The 24,569-nt window shown below is 48.9% G+C and overlaps 2 protein-coding genes across 4 annotated transcripts; one reads left to right on the top strand and one right to left on the bottom strand.

The window, feature by feature from the left end:
- Positions 1 to 63: 63 nt before the first annotated feature.
- Positions 64 to 9,933, top strand: cs (citrate synthase). Of its 2 annotated transcripts, XR_003750242.1 has the most exons (12): positions 64 to 310; positions 2,156 to 2,203; positions 2,301 to 2,408; positions 2,662 to 2,727; positions 3,629 to 3,760; positions 4,344 to 4,532; positions 6,442 to 6,641; positions 6,711 to 6,840; positions 7,043 to 7,144; positions 7,258 to 7,467; positions 7,738 to 7,983; positions 8,014 to 9,933. XR_003750242.1 is itself a non-coding variant. In XM_028985073.1 (11 exons), the coding sequence occupies exons 1-11, from the start codon at positions 260 to 262 to the stop codon at positions 7,906 to 7,908; spliced, it is 1,407 nt and encodes a 468-aa protein (XP_028840906.1). In that variant the 5' UTR covers positions 64 to 259; the 3' UTR covers positions 7,909 to 9,933. The 2 variants fall into 2 exon arrangements, 1 of the variants encoding a protein (XP_028840906.1); XM_028985073.1 differs by having other exon boundaries at positions 7,738 to 9,933.
- Positions 9,934 to 10,100: 167 nt separating this feature from the next.
- On the bottom strand, positions 10,101 to 20,086 carry LOC114793714 (cyclin-dependent kinase 17-like). 2 transcript variants are annotated; one of them, XM_028985827.1, is made up of 18 exons: positions 19,750 to 20,086; positions 18,981 to 19,117; positions 17,508 to 17,654; positions 16,923 to 17,056; positions 16,539 to 16,664; positions 16,189 to 16,245; positions 15,262 to 15,376; positions 13,392 to 13,486; positions 13,197 to 13,259; positions 12,988 to 13,111; positions 12,765 to 12,885; positions 12,597 to 12,694; positions 12,411 to 12,516; positions 12,208 to 12,250; positions 12,047 to 12,137; positions 11,816 to 11,893; positions 11,516 to 11,634; positions 10,101 to 11,445 (listed from the first exon to the last, which is right to left on the bottom strand). In XM_028985827.1, the coding sequence occupies exons 2-17, from the start codon at positions 19,111 to 19,113 to the stop codon at positions 11,534 to 11,536; spliced, it is 1,632 nt and encodes a 543-aa protein (XP_028841660.1). In that variant the 5' UTR covers positions 19,114 to 19,117; positions 19,750 to 20,086; the 3' UTR covers positions 10,101 to 11,445; positions 11,516 to 11,533. The 2 variants fall into 2 exon arrangements, with proteins under 2 accessions (XP_028841660.1, XP_028841661.1); XM_028985828.1 differs by lacking the exon at positions 17,508 to 17,654 and having other exon boundaries at positions 19,750 to 20,085.
- Between the last annotated feature and the right edge of the window lie 4,483 nt (positions 20,087 to 24,569).

Genomic DNA, 24,569 nt, shown 5'->3' with positions numbered 1-24,569 from the left:
GCGTCATCGCGGCTCTTACCCAATCAAATCGTCGCTCTTGGCAGGCTGTCTGTTGCCAGGGTGGGCCCCCCCTCCATTCCGCTTTCAGGCGTGAGAGCCTCCGTCTCCAACCTGGCAACCCGGCGCCCGTGTTCCTTTCACCCTTCACCTCGGCCGTGGTCAGAACGCAAGAGGGGCACCTTCAGCCGACAGCCGCCGAAATAGCAGCTCCGCTTCGACTTTCCCCGAGTAAAAGCTCCACCTTCGCCCGCTCCGCGACATGTCTTTCCTGTGTGTCAGCCGGCTGGCGCCGAGGCTCCTCGGCCAGAAGGTGAGAAGAGCTCCGTTTCTGCGGGAAGCCGGCGGCTAACGTTAGCCCCGCTACTTTTGCTCCGGTGGACAAAATCTTAAAAAATATCTTTAGTAAATACTGAAAGTCTGGAGCTTTTTACGAACTCGGGTCGCCGGACTTTTTGATTTTTAATCGGAGGTTTAGCTGTTAATTCGCGGCCGGGATAGTGGAGCGCTGTCGCCGTTTAGCGCAGTTAGCCGCTAACGACGTTAGCGGAGGGAAGTTGAGCCCGAGTTTTAAACCGGGTCTTCGGCCGCGTCCCGGGTTTCCGGAGGCCCCAGGCTGCACTGGTCTGGCCCGGCCCGGTAACTAACCCGCGTCCAGCCGCAGCCCTTCCCATCCCAGGATCTCGCCGTGTGACCTTCACTTAAGCTTCTATCCTGAAGACCGGGCTCCGCCGGGCCTAACCGGCCTGGCCCAGCATCTGCGTGCGGATCCCGATCCAAGACTGAACGGGACCAGTGAAGGATGCGGGACGGCGGTTCACCTCCACAGCACACGGCTCGCAGATGAATGAAAGCTCCAGGTCTATTTGAAGTCTCGACAGTTGTTGCCATAGTTGGGAGGGAAGCGTCAGCTGTGGCCGCCGAGGTCATTTGCGTGGCCCGCTACGGTGGAAGGTCACCGCCCGGCCCCTGACCCGCCCTCCTGAACCGGGTCCGAGGCCTTTTTTACAGCCGGAAGTGGACTTGTGGAGGCCGTGGCCTGAGACACCGCTGTCCAGTGAGCGCAGGATGGCGGAAAAATGCCCGGCCACGTTGACCATTAACGTAGTCCCAACGTTAGAGTAGATTCGATTCTCTAATAAGGGACAGGCTGGAACGAGACCTGCCCCATGTCACCGTTCTTTATAGCAGAGTTCAGAGGTCGTCAGTGTGTTGGTCTTCAAGGCCGTATGGCGAGCACCCCAACACCATTATAAACTCTGCAGTACGCGCCGGCCGCGGCCTCCTGCAGCATGTTCCCGTGCCGATCACTTGTGCCATTTTAGTAGTTGAAAGCTGCCTTTGAAAAACCTGTTGTCAGTGCTGTACAGAATGCAGGCCCCGAAACCGGCTTTTCCCACTGCCGTAGCTGCGCGCGCGGTGTCTGCAGCGGCCTGCGGCGTTCTTAAGGGTCGCTTTTATCAGGCCGATGTTGATAAGGGCACTAAATGTTCCATAAGACTCCATTAGAGTCCTTTTAGTTTCAGTCCTGGAAGTGTGGTCTTATTCTAGCGGGTAACACACTCGCCTATGAAGCAGAAGACCCAGGTTCAAACCCCCCTTTGTCCCTGAGAGTCTCCTGTGGGAATGTCCCTGTCTCTACTGATTGGAAGTGGCTCTTGATAAGGGCGTGTGGTAAATGCTGTGAACTAGGGGTGTTAGAAAACATCAATACAGCAAAATATCATGATGTTGTATCAAACCAGGGACCTTACATTTACAGCATTTACCCGACGCTCAGGGTTAAGTGTCTTGCTCAGGGACACGATGGTAGTAAGTGGGATTTGAACCTGGGTCTTCTGGTTCATAGGCGAGTGCGTTACCAACTAGGCTACTACCACCCACATCAAATAGCAATATTGATTCTGTAAACAAATTTAGTGCGAAATTAGATCCATTTCAGCTCTGTTTTTACATTTTCAGGGAACTGTAAAATACGGCATTCGGCGTACAATATCAAAATATATCCTGATATAATCATATCGGGTCGTGAGATCCCTGCCAATACACACCCCTGCTGTAAATGTAAAATGTCTCTCCACAGCCCTGAACCTCAAGCACAGAGGTCTTCTGGGGCTTTCGGTTGGTTTAACGTTTGCCTGATGTTCTCTGTTCACAGAACACAGCCTGTGCCCTGATCGCTGCCAGGCACGCCAGCACGTCCACAGTGAGTATCCGCGAATATCGTAGCTGAGAAAACCGTAGAGCTGGACAGCTCTGAAGAAGACAATGGTCATCTTTTTGTGTGTGTCCTTGTCTTACAGAACCTTAAAGATGTATTGTCAGACCTCGTACCCAAAGAACAAGCACGGATTAAGAACTTCAAACAGCAGCACGGCAAAACCGCCATTGGCCAGATCACCGTGGACATGGTGAGCGCACGTCAGTGCAGGGAATCGGGGCGGCGACGGCAACGTTTATAGCAACAGGGGTCACACTGGCGGATGGTAGGGGAGTTCGTTGACCTCTGAGTTTATTGATCTGTGAATGGACATGGCTGCGGCCTTTTTGTCGCTGCGTTGCCCAACACCAGACGTCGGGATGTCTGGACTGAACGTTTTACCGAATGTGGCCGCTGCTCTCGTTTAGACGCTGAAACTGACCGTTCTAATGTGTTTTAAACAGGTGTATGGTGGAATGCGAGGCATGAAGGGCTTGGTGTATGAGACATCCGTTCTAGACCCAGATGAGGTGAGTATAGAAAAACTAAACAGTGCTGTTTCTTCAGTAGTACGATAAAATTTCGATATGCTGTGTACAAATAGGATGTCAAATTGTAGTTTGTTTTTGGCGGCCTGTTTTAATTTCAGGTTTAGTCTTTATTAGTCACTTCTAGACTCATTTTAGTTTCAGTTGACTAAAAGTCTGAGCATTTTAGTCAACAAAAATCGTGAGTTTTTTTTATTTTTTTTATAGTAATGCAATTCTTTGCCATCAATGTAGTACACATACCCAGTAGAACAGACAAAAACATTTTCTTTTAGTCAAACCCATTTCATAATTAAAACAAGGTTATCTTATTATCATGTTATTGTTGTCACCTTATAGACTCAAGAATACTCGACAAACATTCCAGACACGGAAGATGCTCAGATTTGATTTTTGTGTTTTTTTGGATACACATTCCGTTCTCTCTTCCACTTTATCATAAGGAAAGATCCAAAGGTCCATAGATCTTTTTCTTCCAGCCATCAGCTCATCTGTTTGTCAGTAAGAGAGATACTGTGATCAGAAACCGTGATATTATAAGTAAACGAAAATAAATAACGTCTCGTTTTTTTATTTATTTATTATTATTTTTTTTTTTTTTAAGATTTTATCCTGTTAACCATATTTAGTCTCGTTTTCATTCAACAACAATATTACATGATGTGTTTCATTAGCTATCATCACATGACCAGCATTTACGTCTCGTCTTAATCACGTGACGATAAAGAAAATTCTGTGACGTGTTGCGTGGAACAAAAGCAATATATTTGAAATGCTGAGAAAACACAGTGGTGAATTGACCCACAGCAGTTGTGCAGTCAAGGTATGTTTAAACACTCCATTGCACGAGTGTCAATCTCACCCAGCCTGTTGGTCTCCTCAGGGCATCCGTTTCCGTGGCTACAGCATCCCAGAGTGCCAGCAGCTGCTGCCCAAAGCGTCGGGAGGGGAGGAGCCGCTGCCAGAAGGGCTGTTCTGGCTGCTGATCACCGGTCAGGTGCCCACGGAGGAGCAGGTCTGCACATTTTCTCTTCTCACACACACACACACACACACACACACACACACAACAAACATGCAGAACACGGGGTAAAATGAGTACTTACCAAACGAGGATGGTACACGACAAGGATTCATCAATACTCGTAAATACAGACACACACACACAGTCAATTCATCAGGAACACAACTCTGCTCTGGGAACCAGAGGATCTGGAGGTGGCAGGAGTCATTTAACTTCATTATACTGATGCCATATTAAGCAGTAAAGGGACAAATTTTGCATTTATACAGTGATTCAGAGGACATTTGTATTGTGATTTAGCTTTAAAACATTGCAGTATTATTTTTAGGCCATATTGTCCAGCATGTACATGTTTTAGGCTGGTAGTAGCCTAGTGGGTAACACACTCGCCTATAAACCAGAAGAACCAGGTTCAAATCCCACTTACTACCATTGTGTCCCTGAGCAAGACACTTAACCCTGAGTGTCTCCAGGGTGGGGCTGTCCCTGTAACTACTGATTGTAAGTTGCCCTTGATAAGGGCGTCTGGTAAATGCCGTGGATGTAATCTTTTACCGATTGCCTGTTCCTGCAGGTGAGCTGGCTCTCTAAGGAGTGGGCAAAGCGAGCGGCGCTGCCCTCACACGTGGTCACCATGCTGGATAACTTCCCCACCAACCTGCACCCCATGTCCCAGTTCAGCGCCGCCATCACCGCGCTTAACAGCGAGAGCAGCTTCGCCCGCGCCTACTCCGAGGGCGTCAACAAGACCAAGTACTGGGAGGTACGTCAGTCTATGGGGGCTTTTGGTGGCCTGCCTTCATTTTAGTTTTAGTCCTTGAATCAAGCTGTCGTTTTAGACCAAGTTTCAGTCAACTAAAAGTCTAATCATTTCAGTCTTATTTTAGTCAGAATTATCCATGAATATTTGAGTCAAACATGATTCATAATATAATACATAACATAATATGTATGGTGGCAGTGGTGGCCTAGCGGTTAAGGAAACGGTCCTGTAATCAGAAGGTTGCAGGTTCGATTCCCGTTCCGCCAAGGTGCCACTGAGGTGCCACTGAGCAAAGCACCTTCCCCACACACTGCTCCCCGGACGCCTGTCATAGCTGCCCACTGCTCACCAAGGGTGATGGGTTAAATGCAGAGGACAAATTTCACCGTGTGCTATGCTGCAATGTATCACAAGTGACAATCACTTCACTTATATTGTTGTTACCTTATAGATTTAAGACTACCCTACATCCAGTCCACTGGCCGCATTTCCCCTCGTGTTTTTCGACTTGCGTTCAGTTGTAAAGAAAGTGCATCCGAAGGTCTTTTCCTCCCAGCCACCTGATAACCCAGCACTAGTGCTGCACGATTAATCACAATCGTAATCGCAATGTCAGTCTGTGCGATTACATGAACGCAAAAAGCTGCGATTTAAACGATTAGTACATGGATTGGATCGGCAACATATAACTTATTCTCTCAAAGTTTGCGAGCTGACTGAAGTCTCACTTCAGTCGAATGTGACATGTTTGGTCACATGACTTTCTATTTGGTTCAATAGAGACCTCAGATTCGTGACTCACATCGAATGTCAACGTCGCCACCATATTGCGATAGGCTCTGGTGTGAAGTGAAGCATATACATGTCTATGGAGAGAAGTGCATAAAAATGCCTCACTCTTGTGCTGCTTGGGGCTGTACAAACCGCTGTAAGGCTGGACAATTGTTTTGAATGTATTTGGCCATTATAAAATCCCGTTTTATAAGTCTTAACCTTAGCTAAGCTAAGCTAGCGAAGCTATGCATTCCTGTGTTCAAGTCAGCCTCCAAACAGCGTTTTGGCTAAACGTAGGCATTAACTATTTAGACTGTTCTTAGCTGTTTAGTTAACTTTTCTCAAACTTTGAAGGTTTCCTAAAGAAATTCACCTCCGTTTATAAATCTTAATCTTAGCTAAGATAGCAAAGCTATGCATCCCTGTGTTCAAGTCAGTTTTGGTTAAACATAAGAACTATAATACGGGATTTTATAATGGCCAAATATAATCAAAACAGTTGTTTAGCCTTACCAGGGTTTGTCGTTCGACAGTAATGTAAAAGTTTTTTTTTGTGATTTATTTAATTTTGTAGAATATTGTATTTTGAAAGCACTGGGCATTTCAGGTTGTTATAAGTAGTTTGTATGTTTCACTTTGAAATTAAACATTTCACTATTAGTAATTTATGCGACTTTTCATTGATATACAAGCAAGTGCCCTTTATCATATCGCAATCGCATATCGCAATATTGATCTCAATAATTGCAATATGTCTTTTTTTCCCCAAATTGTGCAGCCCTACCCAGCACCATCATTCTGAAATATAATTAACGCGCAAATGGGAATTGAGGAATTGGCGTCATCTGGGTGACCGGATTGGAAAATACTGCATAAAAATAACTCAATTAATCGAGAGCAAATAACGCCTCGCCTGTTTTTGTTTTCATCGGCAAAAAATAATAAAAAATTTTAGTGTAGTTTGTATTTTATAAACCATATTTAGTCTCATTTTTGTTAGCTGATATTACGTGATATATTTCTGTATATTATAATCACGTGGTATCACCATTGTGTCTTAGTCATGTCATAAAGGGTTTAAAAAAAAAAAAAAAAAGGCTAGTTTGGCTGTAGTTCCTTGTTTCCTGTCTGTCAGTTCATCTACGAAGACTCCATGGACCTGATTGCCAAGCTGCCCTGCGTGGCGGCGAAGATCTACCGCAACCTGTACCGCGAGGGCAGCAGCATCGGCGCCATCGACTCCAACCTGGACTGGTCACACAACTTCACCAACATGCTGGGCTACACCGAGCCCCAGTTCACTGAGCTCATGAGGCTCTACCTCACCATCCACAGGTGGGGTCACGCCCTGCCGCGCCCTGCTGCGCCCGCGCCATGTCCTCATCTCTCTCTCTCTTTCGCCAGTGATCACGAGGGCGGCAATGTTAGTGCCCACACCAGCCACCTAGTGGGCAGTGCCCTGTCTGACCCCTACCTGTCCTTCAGCGCCGCCATGAACGGCCTCGCCGGACCCCTCCATGGCCTCGCTAACCAGGTACGCGCGGTACCGCTCGCCCGTAAGTTCGGACCGGTCACAGATCTGAAATCAGGGCTTTAAATGTCACTGAAACCGATTTTAAAGTTCTTAAACGTGCTGAAAAGGCGATAAGTGAAACGAGTCGAGCGCTCCGTCGGCCAGTAACGTGCCGGTTTACTAGCCGGCCTCCCCGGTCACGTTCTCCGTACTGTCGCTGCAGGAGGTGCTGATTTGGCTCACAGCTCTCCAGAAGGAGATGGGTGGCGAGGTGTCCGACGAGAAGATGAGGGACTACATCTGGAACACGCTCAAGTCCGGACGGGTGGGAGATGCCGCTTCCCGTCTTTCGGAATTCTGCACGGTTTTGCTGTAAGTGGGGAAAAGAGTAAGTTTTTTTTTATTTTTTTTTCCCTCGTTTGTGCCGGTTGTGGTCAGGTGGTTCCCGGCTACGGCCACGCCGTCCTGAGGAAGACGGACCCTCGCTACACGTGTCAGCGTGAGTTCGCCCTCAAGCACCTCCCCAACGACCCCATGTTCAAGCTGGTGGCACAGCTCTACAAGATCGTCCCCAACGTGCTGCTGGAGCAGGGCAAAGCCAAGAACCCGTGGCCCAACGTCGACGCCCACAGCGGCGTCCTGCTGCAGGTGGGTTTTGCGGGGGGGGTGGTAGTAGCCTAGCGGGTAACACACTCGCCTGTGAATCAGAAGTCCCAGGTTCAAACCCCACTTACTACCGTCGTGTCCCTGAGAAAGACACTTAACCCTGAGTGTCTCCAGGGGGGGACTGTCCCTGTAACTACTGATTGTAAGTTGCTCTGGATAAGGACGTCTGGTAAACGCTGTAAATGTAAATGTGGGGTGAGAAGCTGTGAACGTGTGCGGCGGTAGACTCACTGCTGTCCCGTGTGTCTGCAGTACTACGGCATGACTGAGATGAACTACTACACGGTGCTGTTCGGCGTGTCCCGCGCTCTCGGCGTCCTCGCCCAGCTGGTCTGGTCCCGGGCCCTGGGCTTCCCCCTGGAGCGTCCCAAGTCCATGAGCACCGACGGACTCATCAAACTGGTTGGGGCCACATCCGGCTAGAGCGCAGGAATGATGGGAAAAGAGAGGAGGAAGGACGCTAGAAACTGAGATCCATACACACACACACACACACACACACACACACACACACACACACACATATATATATATATATATATATATATACACACACACACACACACACACACACACACACTGCAAAAGGGATTTTAGAGAGCGCGGCTCCACCTGGAGGAAGCGCTGCGCCACACGCCTCAGCTGGAGGGATGGAGGGATGGCGGCCGCCTGCACATGTGCTTGGCTCCATGTGCTTTAAATTGTCCCCGTCACCCTGTCCCGTAGAACAACGCAGCAGGTACTCGCGCATCTCATCCGGCGACGGAGCTCATTTGTTCTGGCAATTTAATGAAAAAAGCCGCTAAACCTTCATTCCCAAATATTACATGTATAAATGAAGGTACTTTTTTTTTTTTTTTTATATTGGGGGGGTGTGAACGAGTGGAGTAATCTATATATAAAAAAATAATAATAATTTTCTGTCTAACGAATGTAACTTGGTAATATTCTGAGATGCGCCAGTACATTTTTTTTTTTTTGTGTGTGTGTGTGCGTGTGTAGCTGCTGGAGGAGGTGTGCGACGCCATCTTTCTGTCCTGCATAATTCACAGGAACTGCTGGTCCTTCGACATCCCCACTCGATTCCTGCTCTTCCTTTTAATGCCCTTTTCTTGGCTCTTCATTTTTCACACATTTAAGTTGCCGTGGTGATCTGTTTTGTGTTTGTGTTTTAATGTCCCCAATACAGAACCACCTACTGAACCTCCTTTCCTCCCTGTGGTCCTCACGTCCACGTTTATCGCATTTCACTTTTTTGGTTTTGTACTTTTCCGCCTCAGCCAGTCTGTTGTATTTATAGAAGTGGGAAATCTAGAAGTGAGCTGACGGTGCTGAAGAGTTTTTTTTTTTCACCCCGACCACTAAAGACCCGAGAGTCTCTCCGGGTTACAGTCGAGAACCCGCATCTCGGAACACTCCACGTTCTCCAGGCCTCCTGACCCACACCCACGCGCCCCCTTCCTCGCTCACCTCCCGTATTCCTCCTGCTGCTCAACTCCGGCCACGTTGTACTTCCTGAGAGTGTGTGGGACCGCGGTCAGCTGGGCTTCTGTGTGTGTGTGTGTGTGTGTGTGTGTGTGTGTGTGTCTGACTGAGACGAGAGCGCTTCAGTTATCTGCTACTCCAAAATCAGCACTTGCTCTGTTGAGAACTCGCCGTGACCCGAGGGTCCGATCAGCGACCGTCTCCCGTCCGGATCCTGCTGGAGCCTCGATGGTGAGACATCGACTCCAGTTTGTCCAGCGGGACGTCGGGTCGGATTCCCCGAAGTGGCCAGCGGGTCTCGAGTTATTTGTCCTGTCCCTGTAGCTCGGGGTTGGGGTGGAGTAGATGCTTTGTAGGGAGTATGTCCCGTTCTGTGTGTGTGTGTGTGTTTTTTTCGAGAATAACGGGGTCTCCATCGTGGAGATGCAAATTGAACACTTTCCTTGGTATGTATTAAAGTGACTGAATGGACTGGCTTTGCAGACACCAGCACTAAGTTGAATGTGCAGAAACGGAAGCAGCGCCGGTGTCTGATTATTGATTATGGATAAGATATGAATGTTCTGCTCAGCCTGTGTGTGTGTGTGTTAGAAAGAGAGACTGCTTTTATTTGTTTTTGCGGCCATGCTCGGCCAGCCCCATGCTGATTGGCCGGTTTGCTCTCTCAGGATCCGGTGGCCCGGTCCCCGCCCCTCCAGCCCGGGTTCGTCCTGCGCAATGTTCTGCTTGGTGTGTGTTTCTGCTGTCCTCCTCTCTCTCTCTCATTCTCCTTCCTGCTTTCTCAACATCTCTCTCTCTCTGGCTTTAGTGTTTTATTTTGTAGGCTTCATGTGTTTGGTGGGTGTGGTAGTGGGTGGTTGGTGCGGCGGGAGACGTAAGAAGTGAAAGCAGTGAAAGGAAACCGGTGTGGGCGGGAAGATTTAAGAAATAAATAATAAAGATCAATAAATGTTTTTAACATTCTCATGTCTCCTGTATATTTCCCCGTTCCACGCTCCAAACGGACCTTCTCAAGCCGGACTAGTCCTTCAAAAACTGAGTGAATTTTTTATTTTTTTTTTTAATTCCCATTTAATTCTGTGCGGGCTGAGTGCCGTTAATTAAGAAAAGACCACAGTAGTTCGAGGGCGTAGCGTGAGATCCAGCGGTGTTTTATTACTGGGAGAAGAAACCGAACCAGCTGAACAGTTCCAGGTAACAATCAGAAAACTCCTCTAATAATAAGAGAAAAATCCGTACATTCAGGGAAAAGTTTACAATTATGTATATATATATATATATATATAATCAATACAATTAAATATTAAAAATGATCACCAGCTTCCAGCTCTGGTATTCAGACTAAAATGCTGCTGAATACAGAGAAGAGCAGAGAGATACTGGAAGACGAAATGTTTAAACTATTGCTTAAAAATGGGACTGAAAGCATGAATCTGCCATTTGACTGTGAAGATACGAGTGCTTTACATTTCTGAAATGTACATTTCACCTTCGAGTAGTTTCTTTAAGGGCCTGAGGATGTGCCATTGCACTCACAATAAAATATTATCGGCTACCCATGTCAATTACAGCCAATCGGTATCTGAGGAAGTAAGATTATGATAATTCTTAACCCCTGAACCTGAAATAAAAAAAAAAATTAAAAATCACTTTAGAAGCGTGAACCGTATTAAACTGGACGTACAACAGACGACAGCGTGGGTGGAAAAATGCCGTCGGACTTTAAACTGGCCTTCGCACATAAAGCTGACAAGACGGTGGTCACATGACCCCCGCTGACCTCTGGGGGTCGGCACCTCCAGCCCGAAATAAAGCTCGATTAGAAGGGAAGGTTTCAGCTATCAGGTTATCTCTGCGCCAGGTGCTTTGTAATATTTGTGGAGTGTGTGTGTGTGTGTGGGCTGATATTTGTCTTGGTTTAGCACATCTGTGACTGTTGTTTGCTTTTCTCAACGGGGGTGTGGAAGCTACTATTTCCCATGAGCCTCTGCAACAGCATTCAACATATTTAAAAAAAAAAAAGAACCCGTGAGAGGAAATCACTCTCTTCAGCATGACCAACACGTGCACACAGAGCTCTGCTCCCTGGGTCAGAGGTCAGTAAGGTGCTAGTGGATGCTGGTTGGTGACGGTGTGGTGTGTGTGTGCATCTGCCAACACAATCATTAAATAACAATTCAGATAATAAATAAACAGAACACATAAAAAAAAACTTCGGTAATGACAGGGCAGAGAGTTTGAGGGAATGCGGTAATAACCAGGTCCCGCCCACAGTAAAAATGGGGTTGTGTGTGGTAACAGTCTGCATCCAGTCTCCGGGTTCCCCTCTTCCTTTTTCTCCCGTGTGTCTCTACTGATGGTTGTTGGGGTGGTGGTTCTCCTGACGATCTTCTCGGTTGGCGTGTTGGGGTGGGTAAGTGCAGAAAGCCCCTCGGCCCTAAAACAACACGCCGCGCCTCCAAGACTGTCCCAGGGCTGCGGGAGAAGAAACACGACTGTAGGCACGGACCGGGGTGCGGGTGGAGCGGCGAAGCGGCATTTTTACCCTGGTGAGAGGGCGGGGTCAGCCTGTCGAGGGGGTGGAGGGAGCGGCTCTCTGTGGCAGCTTCCCTGCGTCTCTCTGGCCACAGTCTGTCGGACCACAACCGGACTTGTGGGCCGCGGCTTCATGAAACGTAGGAGATTGAGAGGGGTGAGACGAGTCAAAGAACAGAACCCTCAACTCTGCCGTTCCTGGAGCCGAACCTGCAAATCCAGACCGGGTTTCTGCTCCAACCAGAACCCCCGACCGCTCGGCGCAATCAAAATTGTGGTCTGGACTTGCGGTTTCAGGTCCCCAACTCACCTGTGTCGGCCTGCACCGGCACGCGCCTGCCCGGCTCTCTCTGAAGCAGGATCCCCTTCACGGAGAAAATGGAAGCAGCTGAAAGGGTCAAAGTTCGCGTTAGCCAACAGACATGGTGTCCGTTTCTGGAACTCACGTCTATAGTATCCTGCTAAAGTACGAACGGAATTTTTTGAGGAGCTTTTCATGGCTGAACATGCTAGTTGGGTAAAAGCCGCTCCCGGGACTCACTGTCAGGCAGTGCTTGGACCTGCGGCCCCAGGCTGTGGAAGTAGGAGTGTCTCAGCGCCTCGTCAGCACAAACCCGAGCCTTCGCCTCGAACTGCGGAGAGACAGGAGCTCAGCACACTGCGTGTGTGTGTGTGTGTGTGTGTGTTTCAGCGCCGCCTGACCTTCAGTAACTGAGAGAGCAGGTCGTGCCCATCGCTGTCTATCCTGGAAGACAGAAAGATGAACCCAGTAAAGGGTTAAACCGCTGAACCTACGGTTCTGGGTTTAGATGTTGTGATGAGGAGCTGGAGAACGTGACCGGTGGCCGAATGAGGATTATTGATGCCGATAATCTTCAAGGTGGCCGAATGCGGCGGGAACCTACCGAGGGGCGTGGCTGACCAGGGGCTCGCGGAGGTACCGCGGGAACCGGAACTTCCTGAACTCCTCGTTCTGACTGACGCCCGGCCAGGAGGTCTCGGTGGGGGTGCCTGCGAGGAACGGCACGATCAAACACCGCACGGACGCACACTCACGGACCATCGTCCGCCACACCGCCGTGTTTCTGTACCAAGAATCCGAAATATGAGGTGCAGCTCGTCCTCCACCGTCGATCCCGGGAACAGCGGGCGACCCGTGGCCATCTCGTAAAATATACAGCCCACGCCCCTACCGACACACAGGCGGACGGAGCTTAGAAACGAGTGTGTGTGTGTGTGTGTGTGTGTGTGTTTCTCACCACATGTCGATGGGGGTGGAGTACTCTACAGAACCCAGCAGCACGTCCGGTGGCCGGTACCACAACGTCACCACCTCGTTGGAGTACGTCTTCGTCGGCACAGACTTTGCCCGTGCGAGGCCTGTGGCAAACACACACACGCACACACACACACACACACACACGTCAGGTGCCGCCGTCTAGCCGGAGAGGAGATTAGTGAGACGCTCCGTGCGGACCAGACCGAAATCGGCCAGCTTCAGCTCCCCCCTCTCGTTGATCAGGAGGTTCTGCGGCTTCAGGTCCCTGTGCAGGACCTTCCTGCCGTGACAGTAGGCCAGGCCCCGCAGCAACTGGAACAGGAAGATCTGAGGAGAGGAGAACATCGCGATGCAGATGCAGATGCAGATGGGAGAAGCCAAAATGTGCTTCAGAAGCCGCTTCACCACAGACCTTGACGTTGGGTGCATTAATCAGGCTTCCACAGTCGTCCATGTACTGCTTCAGATCCATCTCCTGAAAGACACCAAGAATATGCCTACATTTTCAATGAATAATGACCTATATTAATAATAATAATAATAATAATAATAATAATACAGTAGCTCATTGCTGTCCTGTACGGTTCACTGACATGATGGAACCTACCAGATACTCGAAAACGAGTGTGAGGCACTTGTCTGTGTGGATAATGTCATGGAGAGTGACGATGTTGGCATGTTTCAGGTCCTTTAAAAGGGAAACTGAAAGAGATAAAGTAGTTTGAAAACTTGAATTCATTATAAGAATATATTTATTTCAGTTTATTGTAAGGCATTAGGTTCTGCAGGGAGAAAACCGGGAACGGTGAAAACCACGGTCACTTCAGCAATGTCCACTAACCTGGACTCCTGCTGACATCTGACTATCTGGGCTAAATATAATATGATGGTGTTTAATACAACATGCTGTGGCTGATAACGACAATTGAACATATAAATGTGCTCTATATGTGTTGGTTACAGTAATAATTGAAACATTTCCAGATTACGGACCATGGGATTGAAATGGTGGCTGTTTTGTTGCCAGATTGGGTGGTTTTAAATTATTTTTAAAACAATAAATAAAAAAAGAACCCGTCAGAGGAATTCACTCTCTTCAGAATGACCAACTTCTGAACGCACACACGTGCACACAGAGCTCTGCTCGCTGGGTCAGACGTCAGTAAGGTGCTAGTGGATGCTGGATGGTGACGGTGTGGTGTGTGCATCTGCCAACACAATCATTAAATTCATCAATAGGGTGGTAGTAGCCTAGTGGGTAACACACTCGCCTATGAACCAGAAGACCCGGGTTCGAATCTCGCTTACTACCATTGTGTCCCTGAGCAAGACACTTAACCCTAAGTTGCTCCAGGGAGACTGTCCCTGTAACTACTGATTGTAAGTCGCTCTGGATAAGGGCGTCTGATAAATGCTGTAAATGTAAAATGTAAATGTAAATTACAATTCAGATAATAAATAAATAGAACAAAAAATAAATAAATAAACGGTCACTTGGAAAACTTTGGCAATGACATGGCATAGAATTTGAGGTCCCGCCTACAGTAAAAATGGGTGTGTGTGTGGGTTTTAAATTATTCTTTGACGCAACAATACCTTAGGTAAACTTGAACAAAAGGTGGGCTGGTCTAAGAACATCTAACTTAGTAACTTACTTAGATAATATGCTGCAAAGTACAATTTTTCAACAAATGATACACGACCGTTAAAGGTCCCCAATTAAGATTTTTTTTTTTTGCTTTTATATCAGTCTTGTCGGTCGTCTGATACTGTATCTGGAGTCTCTTTCTGAAATTCAGCCGTGGTGCAGAATTACAGCCACTTTGTTCCAGTCCCACAATGAGATTTCCACCGTTTCGGTGTCTGTAGCTTTAAATGCTAATGAGGAGGAGAGAGGCGGGACGAGGTTCACCAACCACACCGTTCACCAACCACAGTGTCTGGTGCAGACAGGAAGTCGTGTCGCTGTTTTTCCCAGAAAAAAATAAAATGAACCCACCAGTTCTTCAGAGTCTCGAGTGACGAAACAAAAAAAAATAAAAATTGTGCTCATTTTTACATCTAATGATCAAGCAACTGCAATGCTTTACATGTTTGGAAGCCAAGACGGTCGGTGGAGATGATGTTTTAGGGGAGGGGTGGGAAATTATCTGGGTGGAAAATGCATGAGAAACGGGAGGTAACCTTTCCCCCTTATGACGTCATAAGGGGACAAATTCCAGAGCCGACCGTCTGAGCTGCTGCTCTCTGAACGGTGAAGCAGAATGACCAAAACACTCTTTACACCTATCGCCATTTCTAGCCACTACAGGACCACAGAAAGGCTCGGGGAACTCGTATTAATGTTAAATCATCTCACATTTTCATGTCAGGGGACATTTAACATAAGCTCTCTGTCATTAGAGAGAAGAACGCCTTATCAGAAGGTTATGTCATGGAGTGGCTGCTCGGGGTTAATTAGTCTTCAGGGTGGGCACCTTCTCGGATGGCAGTGCAGGGCGCGCCCTCTTCATGCTCCAGCCTGATCTCTTTCAGGGCCACCAGGTTGTCCGTCAGTTTACTCTTCCCTTTGTACACCGTGGCGTAGGTTCCCTGTAGAGGGAATGGGAGGATTTCTACCACAGTAAAGTCACTCATCCCTGTCAGACCATACGACCCCGCAAACGTAGAGATCGAGGGTCACCCTGTGTTTTATTACTCGTTATTGAGAGAATTAAAAGAGCACTATAACCAATCCCATTTACCCCTTTATATTCCACAAATGTGTGCTAAATCATACAAAATGGCCCTTTTCCACTGTAATTGGGGGTTTGTGGACCACTGGAGCTCTGCTGCGTATTGCCTGAGCACCCAAATCCAAATTCAAACAGTGTCAGTGTTGCCAGATCCTAAATGTTAAAGTATCGTACCAGCAGCTTTAAATTACCAATACCAATATCATATATTGTGCATATTAATATAATTATTAATTGTAAATTAATTGTAAAAACTACAATACTGATAGCGACCTTGCGTATGTTACATCGTGCAATTTTCAACAGGCATTGCAGCGGGCAGCCCCTCCCCTGGCTACCTGGAGGACCCAATGTTTACATGCAAGACACACCAAGCTTGCCAAAAAATATAAAAAGCAAGAGCAAAAACATTAAAATACATTTCTTTCATTGATTTTTGTATTTATTTATTTATTTATTTATTTATTTGTCCACGTTTTATTTATTCATTTCTTTATGTAATGTTCTGACTTTTTTTTCTAAAAATATTCCTCCTTTATGAATATGTAATAAATCCGTGTTCCCGTGTTTGTTTTTGTAGGACGGAGACACGGTAAATAGGAAGTAGCTGCTGTGAAACCCGCCTGATGTGGACGCGGATGGTAAAGCGGGAAGAGAAATGCCACGTACCTCGCCCAGCTTGTCCAGTTTGATGTACGTCTCCAGCTTCCCAAAGCCAATCTCCGACTTCGGGGTGGAGCAGCGACGGCGTAGGGGGACAGCAGAAAATATCTAGGTGTCAGTGGGGGGTTTGCTGTGTTCTTGAAGATGGGTCACAAGTCGGTCAGAGAGCAGCAGCAGGCCATTTGGTCACGTGATTCAGGTCCCCTAGTCGCTCGTCATGCCACGTACAAAATAATCCTTCATATATAACCCTGTTATACACACCCTGCATATGCAACGTGGCCGCCGCCACGTACGAATTTCGAGCGCTGCTTTGCATATATGACGGATGACCTTTGACCTCAGACGGCACTCACCAGCGACGCCCGACGCAGCCTGCGGCTCAGGGGTTTGTCGAAGGGGGGGCTGTTGGAGGCGAACTTCTCCAGGTAGCCCTCCGGCAGCCGGATATCGGCCGGCAGCGAGAGCCGCTTGTTCAGGTCCTGGGAGGAAGAAGCAGACGTGAACGTGCGGAAATGTGACACGTTCTGAAGCGCAGAGCCTACCATGAGCCCCACTCCATCCACTCCTCCGACTGGTTACTGTGCCGCAGGGCGTGCCGCTTTATTTAATCACGGCCACATCCCGTATGTACCCAGCGAAACTCGATATTCCGACCCGGGCCTCGTTACCTACATCAACTGGTTGTCATCGTAAGAAACGTGACACGCAGGTGTCAGAAGCGGCTTCAGCCTCTGTACCTCGTTGGATATTCGTCTGGAATGGTGGTTTCTCATCCTGACGCGGACGGGACTCTGAACCTCGTCCGACGACGTCCCGGACGCCTGGTCGCTCTCTCCGTCGGAGCCCATCTTCACGTTCTCGTGGACGATGCCTGGATCGGACACATCAACACACGGCCCGACCGTCAGACGCTACCGAGTTCTAGCACTAACAACACAAGCAATGTTAGTGTTCCGCGCAGCTACTCCGGGAACCCGGTCGGAGGAACCGGCCTGATCGGAGGAAGCCATTTTAATTTACAGGCGCCCTCCAGGTGACCCCGACCCGTGACATCACCGCCGCTCGATGTGGCCTCCAACGTGACTGACGGGAGGTTAAAGTATACGGTCACTCGGATTAAAAACCTCCCCATCTCGGATATAACGTTGGTATTTATTCCTCTACGCCGTTCCCAGCACGAAGCTCCGCCCCCTCTCGTTCCCAGTACGCTCATCGCAGCGCGCGAAGAGGGGGAGGGACCCGGCGGGAGGGGCCGCGCGAGAGACCGGGAACAGAGGGAGACAGAGCGGGCGGGGGGGAAGTAAAGAGAGGGGTGGAGTCACCGAGAGATCCGGTCCTGTGCAGGGCCAGGCCCGGCCGGTCCAGGCCGTCTCTCCTGAGAGCCGTCCGGCCCAAACCGCCGGCATACTGACGCAGGAACGAGGGAGCGCTGTGGGAGGCTGGAGGATGGGCAGAGCAGACTATGGGCTCTGGGAAAGAGGGGGAGAAAGAGAGAGAGAGAGAGAGAGATGAAAAGGGGGAGGGGACAGACACAGGGCAGAGCAGGCGGGGGGAGGACGGAGGAGCGAGTGGAAGAAAAGAAACTACCAGTTCGATCATATCGCTGTGATATTTGAACGATAATGATATTTAGGTGATATTTAGCATCAAAACGTCGCTTGACGTATCATAGCTTGATTTTTTTAAATTGCTTATTAATGTTGCTTATGGCTAACAATAGATAACAACACATTTCTAACAAATAATGCTGGTTTAATTACCACTTTATACATATTACTTATTATAGGTAATATTGGTTAATTGTTAGTTATTGTAACCTGGCCTGACTGGCGCTCTGAGGCACCCGCCAGCGTCCGGACTGAAAAGACACAGTTTTAAAGGTCATCAGAGGGCGCGCAACGTCCATGTGACATTTACCGGGACACAGCGGCCATGAACTAGCGGATGGAGAAGAGGCCGAGGTGGAAATAATGCTCGTGTCTCGCGTGCCACCAAACCTGCCCCGAGCCGAGTTGCCTGTAAGTTGCGAGGTGGCGACTACCTGGACGCCTGATTTCACTGAGATCTGGACAAGTTGGACGCCGTTCTTGGCGCATAATCGTACCGAAAGGGTACCGGCTCCATGAAGGGGTGAACTCGGTCTGGAAATCCTAATAAAGGACCATCTTATCTCATCTGCCTCCGCAGGCTTGTCTTCTTCCCATAGTGCATCCTGGTGCCATGTGACACACCATCAGCATGATGTGAAAGAAAATGGACCTTCTCAGTAGCTACAGTAGTTCTTCTATGCGATCAGATGTGTGTGTGTCTATATATATATACACACACGCACACACAAACGGAAGTTTTGTGACCCAAAATTTATATCAGTTTATAATTTACACTGAAATTGCATTTATCAGACGCCCTTATCCAGAGCGACTTACAGTCAGTAGTTACAGGGACAGTCCCCCCCTGGAGACACTCAGGGTTAAGTGTCTTGCTCAGGGACGCGATGGTAGTAAGTGGGGTTGGAACCTTAAATATAATCCCTGTCAGCACTAGTTCACGTTGGCGTTTCTTCCAGACGCTCCTCAGACCTTTCAGACCAACACATGGCAAGTTCCTGCAACGGAGGCCTCCAGAGGAGTAATGCAACCTGCTAATCTGACGTCCACCGCTGGCCCAATATGGGATTAATGGTGAAGGTCTGCGGTGGTCTGGAGTGCATCCTCTGTCACCAACACCTCCGTGTCCACGGCCGCTTTTACCAGCAGACCCGTGTTCTGTTGTGGTGCACGGCGCCTGCTTCTCACCGTTGTCCCGTACGCTGGACGCCGCCTCGTCCTGACTTGTCTGCTCGGCCAGCTCGGACAGCGGCTCGTCCACGGGTCTGGCGGCGCGGAGGCTCATGGACAGTCGCCTCTTTATGATTTTCATCCGGTCCATCCGCCTGAAAGCCGAGAGAATCGTCCCCGTCAGCAACCTCGCCAACTTTCACTCAACACGGCCGCAGCCCCACCCCTGCACATCAAACCATTCAAACAAACGTACAGTTAACGTTACAGTAACGTTACAGCAACTGTAGCACAACGCATCACCGGCGCACATCGGGAGAAGATCCTGTCCCGAGTGGGTTTTACCAAATCAAATTACAAGAGGTATGGCGCTGGTTTAATGACGTCATGACACCAGGAATTTCTGTGGAGGCGGGATGAAGATGAAGATGAAGATGATGTACCACGGGGGGGGGGGGGGGGGGGGGTGGCTGTGCGCGATTAACGATCCAACTTCATCTGGGATCTTCCCACGTCCCGCCGGGGAGACGCGGTTCCGTGACGCAGCGTGTTGGACCGCGACAGGCCCGGCGCAACTTCTGCAGCCCGACCCGGGCCTGTCCCGGAACCCCGGAGGCGAGGACCCACCGGCGGGGCCTGTCCCGGAGCCCCGGAGGCGAGGACCCACCGGCGGGGCCTGTCCCGGAGCCCCGGAGGCGAGGACCCACCGGCGGGGCCTGTCCCGGAACCCCGGAGGCGAGGACCCACCGGCGGGGCCTGTCCCGGAACCCCGGAGGCGAGGACCCACCTGCGTTCAGCTCCCGGCGCGTCCCGGCGCGTCCCGAGGTGTGTCCGGTTTCCGCTGGGCGCGATGGCGCTGGCGCCGGACCGTCCACTGCAGCAAGTTTGCGCAGCGCAGGGAACGCGAGTCACATCTGGCCCGTGGAAGGCAGCGACACCGAACCGGGACCCGAACCCGAGGCGGGACGTGCTGCAGTCACGCGCTACGTTACCGGCCCGCCCGCTTTCATCACCGACCCGCGCCGAGCCGCCGCCGCCGCCGCTGCTGCTGCTCCCACCGGCGGCCGATTCGGTGCTCCGGCGTGCGTGCGTGCGTGCGTGCGCGCGTGCGTCAGCGTGACATAAACAATAACGGGCCGTTCGGGGGGGTCCCTACACGCGCCACCCCCACATTCGTTAAACGAGCTCGCAGCGACCAGACCGGGATTAAAGGGGGACAAACGGACACCATGCAAACACAGCAGCGGGGCGTGTGTGTAGGTCTGCCTGTGTGTGCGAGGGTGTGTGTGTGTGTGGGTGTGTGTGAGAGCATGTGTGTGAGGATGTGATTGTGTCAGTGTGTGTCTGAGTATGTGATTTTGAGTGTGTGATTTGTTTGTGAAAGTGAGTGTGTGTGTGTGAGAGCATGTGTGTGTATGTGATTGTGTGTGTTTGTGAGAGCATGAGTGTGTGTGTGAGTGTGTGTGTATGTATGTGTGTATATGTGAGTGTGAAAGTATGGTGTGTGTATGCGAGTGTGTGTATTGTGTTTGTGAAAGTGAATGTTAAATGTGTATGTGAGTGTGTGTGTGTGAGAGCATGTGTGTGTGTGTAGGGTTGCAAAATTCCCAGAATTTTCAAAGATGGAAACTTTCCATGGGAATAAACGGGAATTAATGGGAATAAACGGGAATTAACGGGAATTTGGTTGGCTCTTCTTAGGGAACTTAAATATAGTTGAGCAAAGTATATTTTAGCATAATATTGACAAAAACAAATACAAAAACAAATGCAATTGAAATACACTTGAATATCCATGCCATTCCTTAATCACATGTACAGAGCACATGCTTGCTGCATGGCTATTGAGACCACCTACTGGCACTGTGCATGCCTCCATCACATGTACACATGGACCACACTTTTGAGCCTGAAGGACAAAGAGCATTGAAGGCACACATCTGAGCCTGTAGACTTAACAAGTGAGGTAAGTTGGTGGGAAAGAGTATCTAGCAGTCAGAAAACCCTCAAACCTATTGCAGCAGCAATAGCGAAGATAGAGGGGGATGGTGCCATCCTGTTAGATGTCCAGTGCCTTTTTGCAGAACTCAAAGAAGAAATCCAGAGAATTCTGCCCACTTCCCTACTACTGAAAGCAGAGGAAACGGCTGTGGTCAAGTCATTGGAACAGCGGAGGGAGTTCTGCATGAAGCCAGTGCATGCAGCAGCATACATGCTGGACCCCAAATATGACAAGGGCATGCTTTCTGGGGAAGAGATCAATGGTGCCTATGCGGTCATTACAGCCATGTCTGACCACCTGGGTCTAGATAAAGGCAAAGATCTAGGCAGTTTGGCAAAGTATCGAACAAAGCAAGGCCTTTGGAAAGAGGATGGAATATGGCAGTCATGCCAGCACATATCTGCAGCCACCTGGTGGAAGGAACTATGTGAATCTGAGGCCCTTGCACCTGTAGCCTCCATCCTCCTCCAAATCCCATCATCAGCCGCCTCCGAGCGCAACTGGTCACTGTTTGGGAACACCCACACGAAGGTTCGCAACAGGCTCACAAATGTGAGAGTGGAAAAGCTGGTCGGCATTCGGGCAAACCTACGGCTCTTTGAGCCTGACACAGAGCCATCCTCAACAAGGCTGGAAAGTGACACTGAAGAGGAAGACTCAGAGTTGGATGCTGAGGAAGTGGACATGTTGTTGGATGATGATGAGGTCCAGGAAGAGTCTATTGACTGAGCAAAAATGAGAAAAGAGGATTGCTTGAAGGAAGATTTGCATGTTTAATGGGACGTTTTGGAGGATAAGTGGCATTTTTCCTTTAACCTTTTGAATGGGACTTTGTGGAGATATTTGAACAGGGGGCATTTTTTAATGAGCGGGGTTAGGGGATGGTAATATTGAACTCAACATTTCTGTTTTTATTCATCCATGAAACAAGTTATTGAAACGTGTTCTATTCTACTGTACTTACAAATAAATCTGTTGAAATATCTGTTTAAAAAATTTTGCATGGAGGTTTTCTTATGATTTCTGTTTAGATTTATGCTTGGAAATAATATATTCCCAGTTAGTTCTCCTTAATTCACATTAATTTCCAAAATTCCCAAGCTTAACTTACCATGGAAATTTACCGGAAACTTTTCGGAAATTTACTGGAAATTTTCCGCCCCTTTGCAACCCTATGTGTGTGTGAGTGTGTATGTGTGATTGTGAGAGTGTGGGTGTATGTGAGTGTGTTGTGTTTGTGAGTGTGTGTATTGTGTTTGAGAAAGTGAATATTAAGTGAGTGTGTGTGTATGTGAGTGTGTGTATTGTGTTTGTGAAAGTGAATGTTAAGTGAATGTGTGTGTGTATGTGAGTGTGTATGTGAGTGTGAGAGTGTGTGTGTGTGAGTGTGTGAGAGAGAGTGTATGTATGAGTGTGAGTATGAATATATCACGATATACTGTGATACTGTATTTATTGCGATATTCTACAGTGGACTAAAAATGTAGAAACAGAGCTGATAGATGCCGTGTACGATCCAAAACAACGTAACTCAGAACTGATTTTTACTAAAGTTTTAAAGTTAAAGTGAAGTGATTGTCTCTTATGATACACAGCAGCACTGCACACGGTGCACACAGTGAAATTTGTCCTCTGCATTTAACCCATCACCCTGAGTGAGCAGTGGGCACCATGACAGGCGCCCGGGGAGCAGTGTGTGGGGACGGTGCTTTGCTCAGTGGCACCTCAGTGGTACCTTCTGATTACGGGGCCGCTTCCTTAACCGCTAGGCAACCACTGCCCCTAAATACTGTATTGTCTTTGTATTTTACTACATACGACTGAAAAGAAGCTGTTAAAGTGGCCAGTTGGTGCCTGTAGAGGACTGAGCTACAAATATAAAAATACGGATATTCGTTGTATCGATACAATATCATCACGTAAACCAGCGCGATATATTGCTGTATCGATATTTCCGAACACCGCTAGCGTGGCAGGCTTTCTCCAGTCCGATACGTGACCCTCCAGAATATGTCACGTGTTGTGGCACGTTGGCACATGGACTCCTATTTTCTGCCTGAGAGAGGACGGAAGAGGACGGAGCGGGCGCGGTCCTGGGCAGCGCCCGTATTGATTATCTCTTGAAGTGCAGCTTCGCTCTGTAAGTGCTTTACTGCTGCAGCCCGTCTCTCACGCCAATCAAATATCCGCCAGGCCAGAAATATTCCAGCATTGCTGTGCGTGTGTCTCCATCCGTCCATTGACCTCCAGGCCCAGGCAGGAGGGGACCTTTTTATTTTGGACTTTCGGGGACCCCGGAGTAGAGCTTTTGGGTTGAAACGGCCCGTACGCGCGGTTTCGATCTTCTGTGCCACCTTTTGAAGCCGGTGTGACAGAAAGTATTTGAACGGCGAGGGAGTCCAGGTCTTCACGTAAAAACGTTTCATTAAACGAACACAAAAGCCAATCAGACTGGCACCAAAAAAACTGCGTCGCTTCCAATGTCTCGAACTTGCGTGGGGTGGTAGTAGCCTAGCGGGTAACACACTCGCCTGTGAACCAGAAGACCCAGGTTCAAGTCCCACTAACTACCATCGTGTCCCTGAGCAGGACACTTAACCCTGAGTGTCTCCAGGGGGGGACTGTCCCTGTCACTACTGATTGTAAGTCGCTCTGGATAAGGGCGTCTGGTAAATACTGTAAATGCACTGAACTTGGGGCAGCGGTGGCCTAGCTGTTAAGGAAGCGGCCCCGTAATCAGAAGGTTGCCGGTTCGAAACCCGATCCGCCAAGGTGCCACTGAGATGCCACCGAGCAAAGCACCGTCCCCACACACTGCTCCCCGGGCGCCTGTCATGGTGCCCACTGCTCACTCAGGGTGATGGGTTAATGCAGAGGACAAATTTCACTATTAACGCGTTCAAAATCTGACACCTCAACAAATACTGTTGTTATGTATGCGCAGACAAATCTGCCTTTTTAAATTATTACCCCAAACGAATGAAACGTACAACACAAACGCTGCTTTTCACCAAGTTTGCTGCTTCAGTGGTTTTAGATCTTTTTGTCAGTGGCTTCTGCGGTGCACTGAAGTATAATTACAAGCATTTTATACGTTTTATTGAAAATTACGTCACTTTGTGTAACGATTCAGCATTTTCACTGGTGGCCTCTGGAATCCGCCCCAGCGTGCCGTCAGTCAACTTCTGGACCCAATCCTGACTGATGGACACACGTTCCTTCATAATCAGTGCTTGGAGTTTGTCAGAATCTGTGGGGGTTTGTTTGACCACCAAGTTCTCAATCGGATTAAAGTCCGAGGAGTTTCCTGGCAATGGACCCAAAATTTCAATGTCTTGTGCCCTGAGACACTTAGTTCTCACTTCCTGCTGGAAAGGGCCTCGTTCTTCACCAAACTGGTCTTGGATGGTTGGGAGAAGTTGCTGTTGGAGGATGTTTTGGTACCGTGCTCTTGGCTCCACTCCACAGCCCCACGCATGAATGGTCTCAGGAGGCTTTACTGATGGCACGAGACGGGACTGATGGTGGCGTCACCTTCTCTTCTTAAGACAAACATTTTTCCAGATGCACCAAACCATGGGAAAGGGGCTTCATCAGAGAAAATG

The sequence above is a fragment of the Denticeps clupeoides genome, chromosome 7 (genome assembly GCF_900700375.1).
Source record: "Denticeps clupeoides chromosome 7, fDenClu1.1, whole genome shotgun sequence".
NCBI classification, from domain to species: Eukaryota; Metazoa; Chordata; class Actinopteri; order Clupeiformes; family Denticipitidae; genus Denticeps; species Denticeps clupeoides.
Note: the sequence above shows the minus strand (reverse complement) of the source record. Positions and strands in the feature narration are given on the sequence as shown.

What these genes read in the sequence shown, in the direction of transcription:
- LOC114793714 (XM_028985827.1), bottom strand. Translation starts at nt 19,113, where the DNA reads ATGGACCGGATGAAAATCATAAAGAGGCGACTGTCCATGAGCCTCCGC. An exon ending in CACTCGTTTTCGAGTATCTG is followed by an intron (nt 13,260 to 13,391) that starts GTAGGTTCCATC and finishes GGTGTCTTTCAG; the next exon opens with GAGATGGATCTGAAGCAGTA. An exon ending in TCCACCCCCATCGACATGTG is followed by an intron (nt 12,695 to 12,764) that starts GTGAGAAACACA and finishes GTGTGTCGGTAG; the next exon opens with GGGCGTGGGCTGTATATTTT.
- cs (XM_028985073.1), top strand. Translation starts at nt 260, where the DNA reads ATGTCTTTCCTGTGTGTCAGCCGGCTGGCGCCGAGGCTCCTCGGCCAG. An exon ending in GCCAGATCACCGTGGACATG is followed by an intron (nt 2,409 to 2,661) that starts GTGAGCGCACGT and finishes TGTTTTAAACAG; the next exon opens with GTGTATGGTGGAATGCGAGG. An exon ending in CTCTACCTCACCATCCACAG is followed by an intron (nt 6,642 to 6,710) that starts GTGGGGTCACGC and finishes CTCTTTCGCCAG; the next exon opens with TGATCACGAGGGCGGCAATG.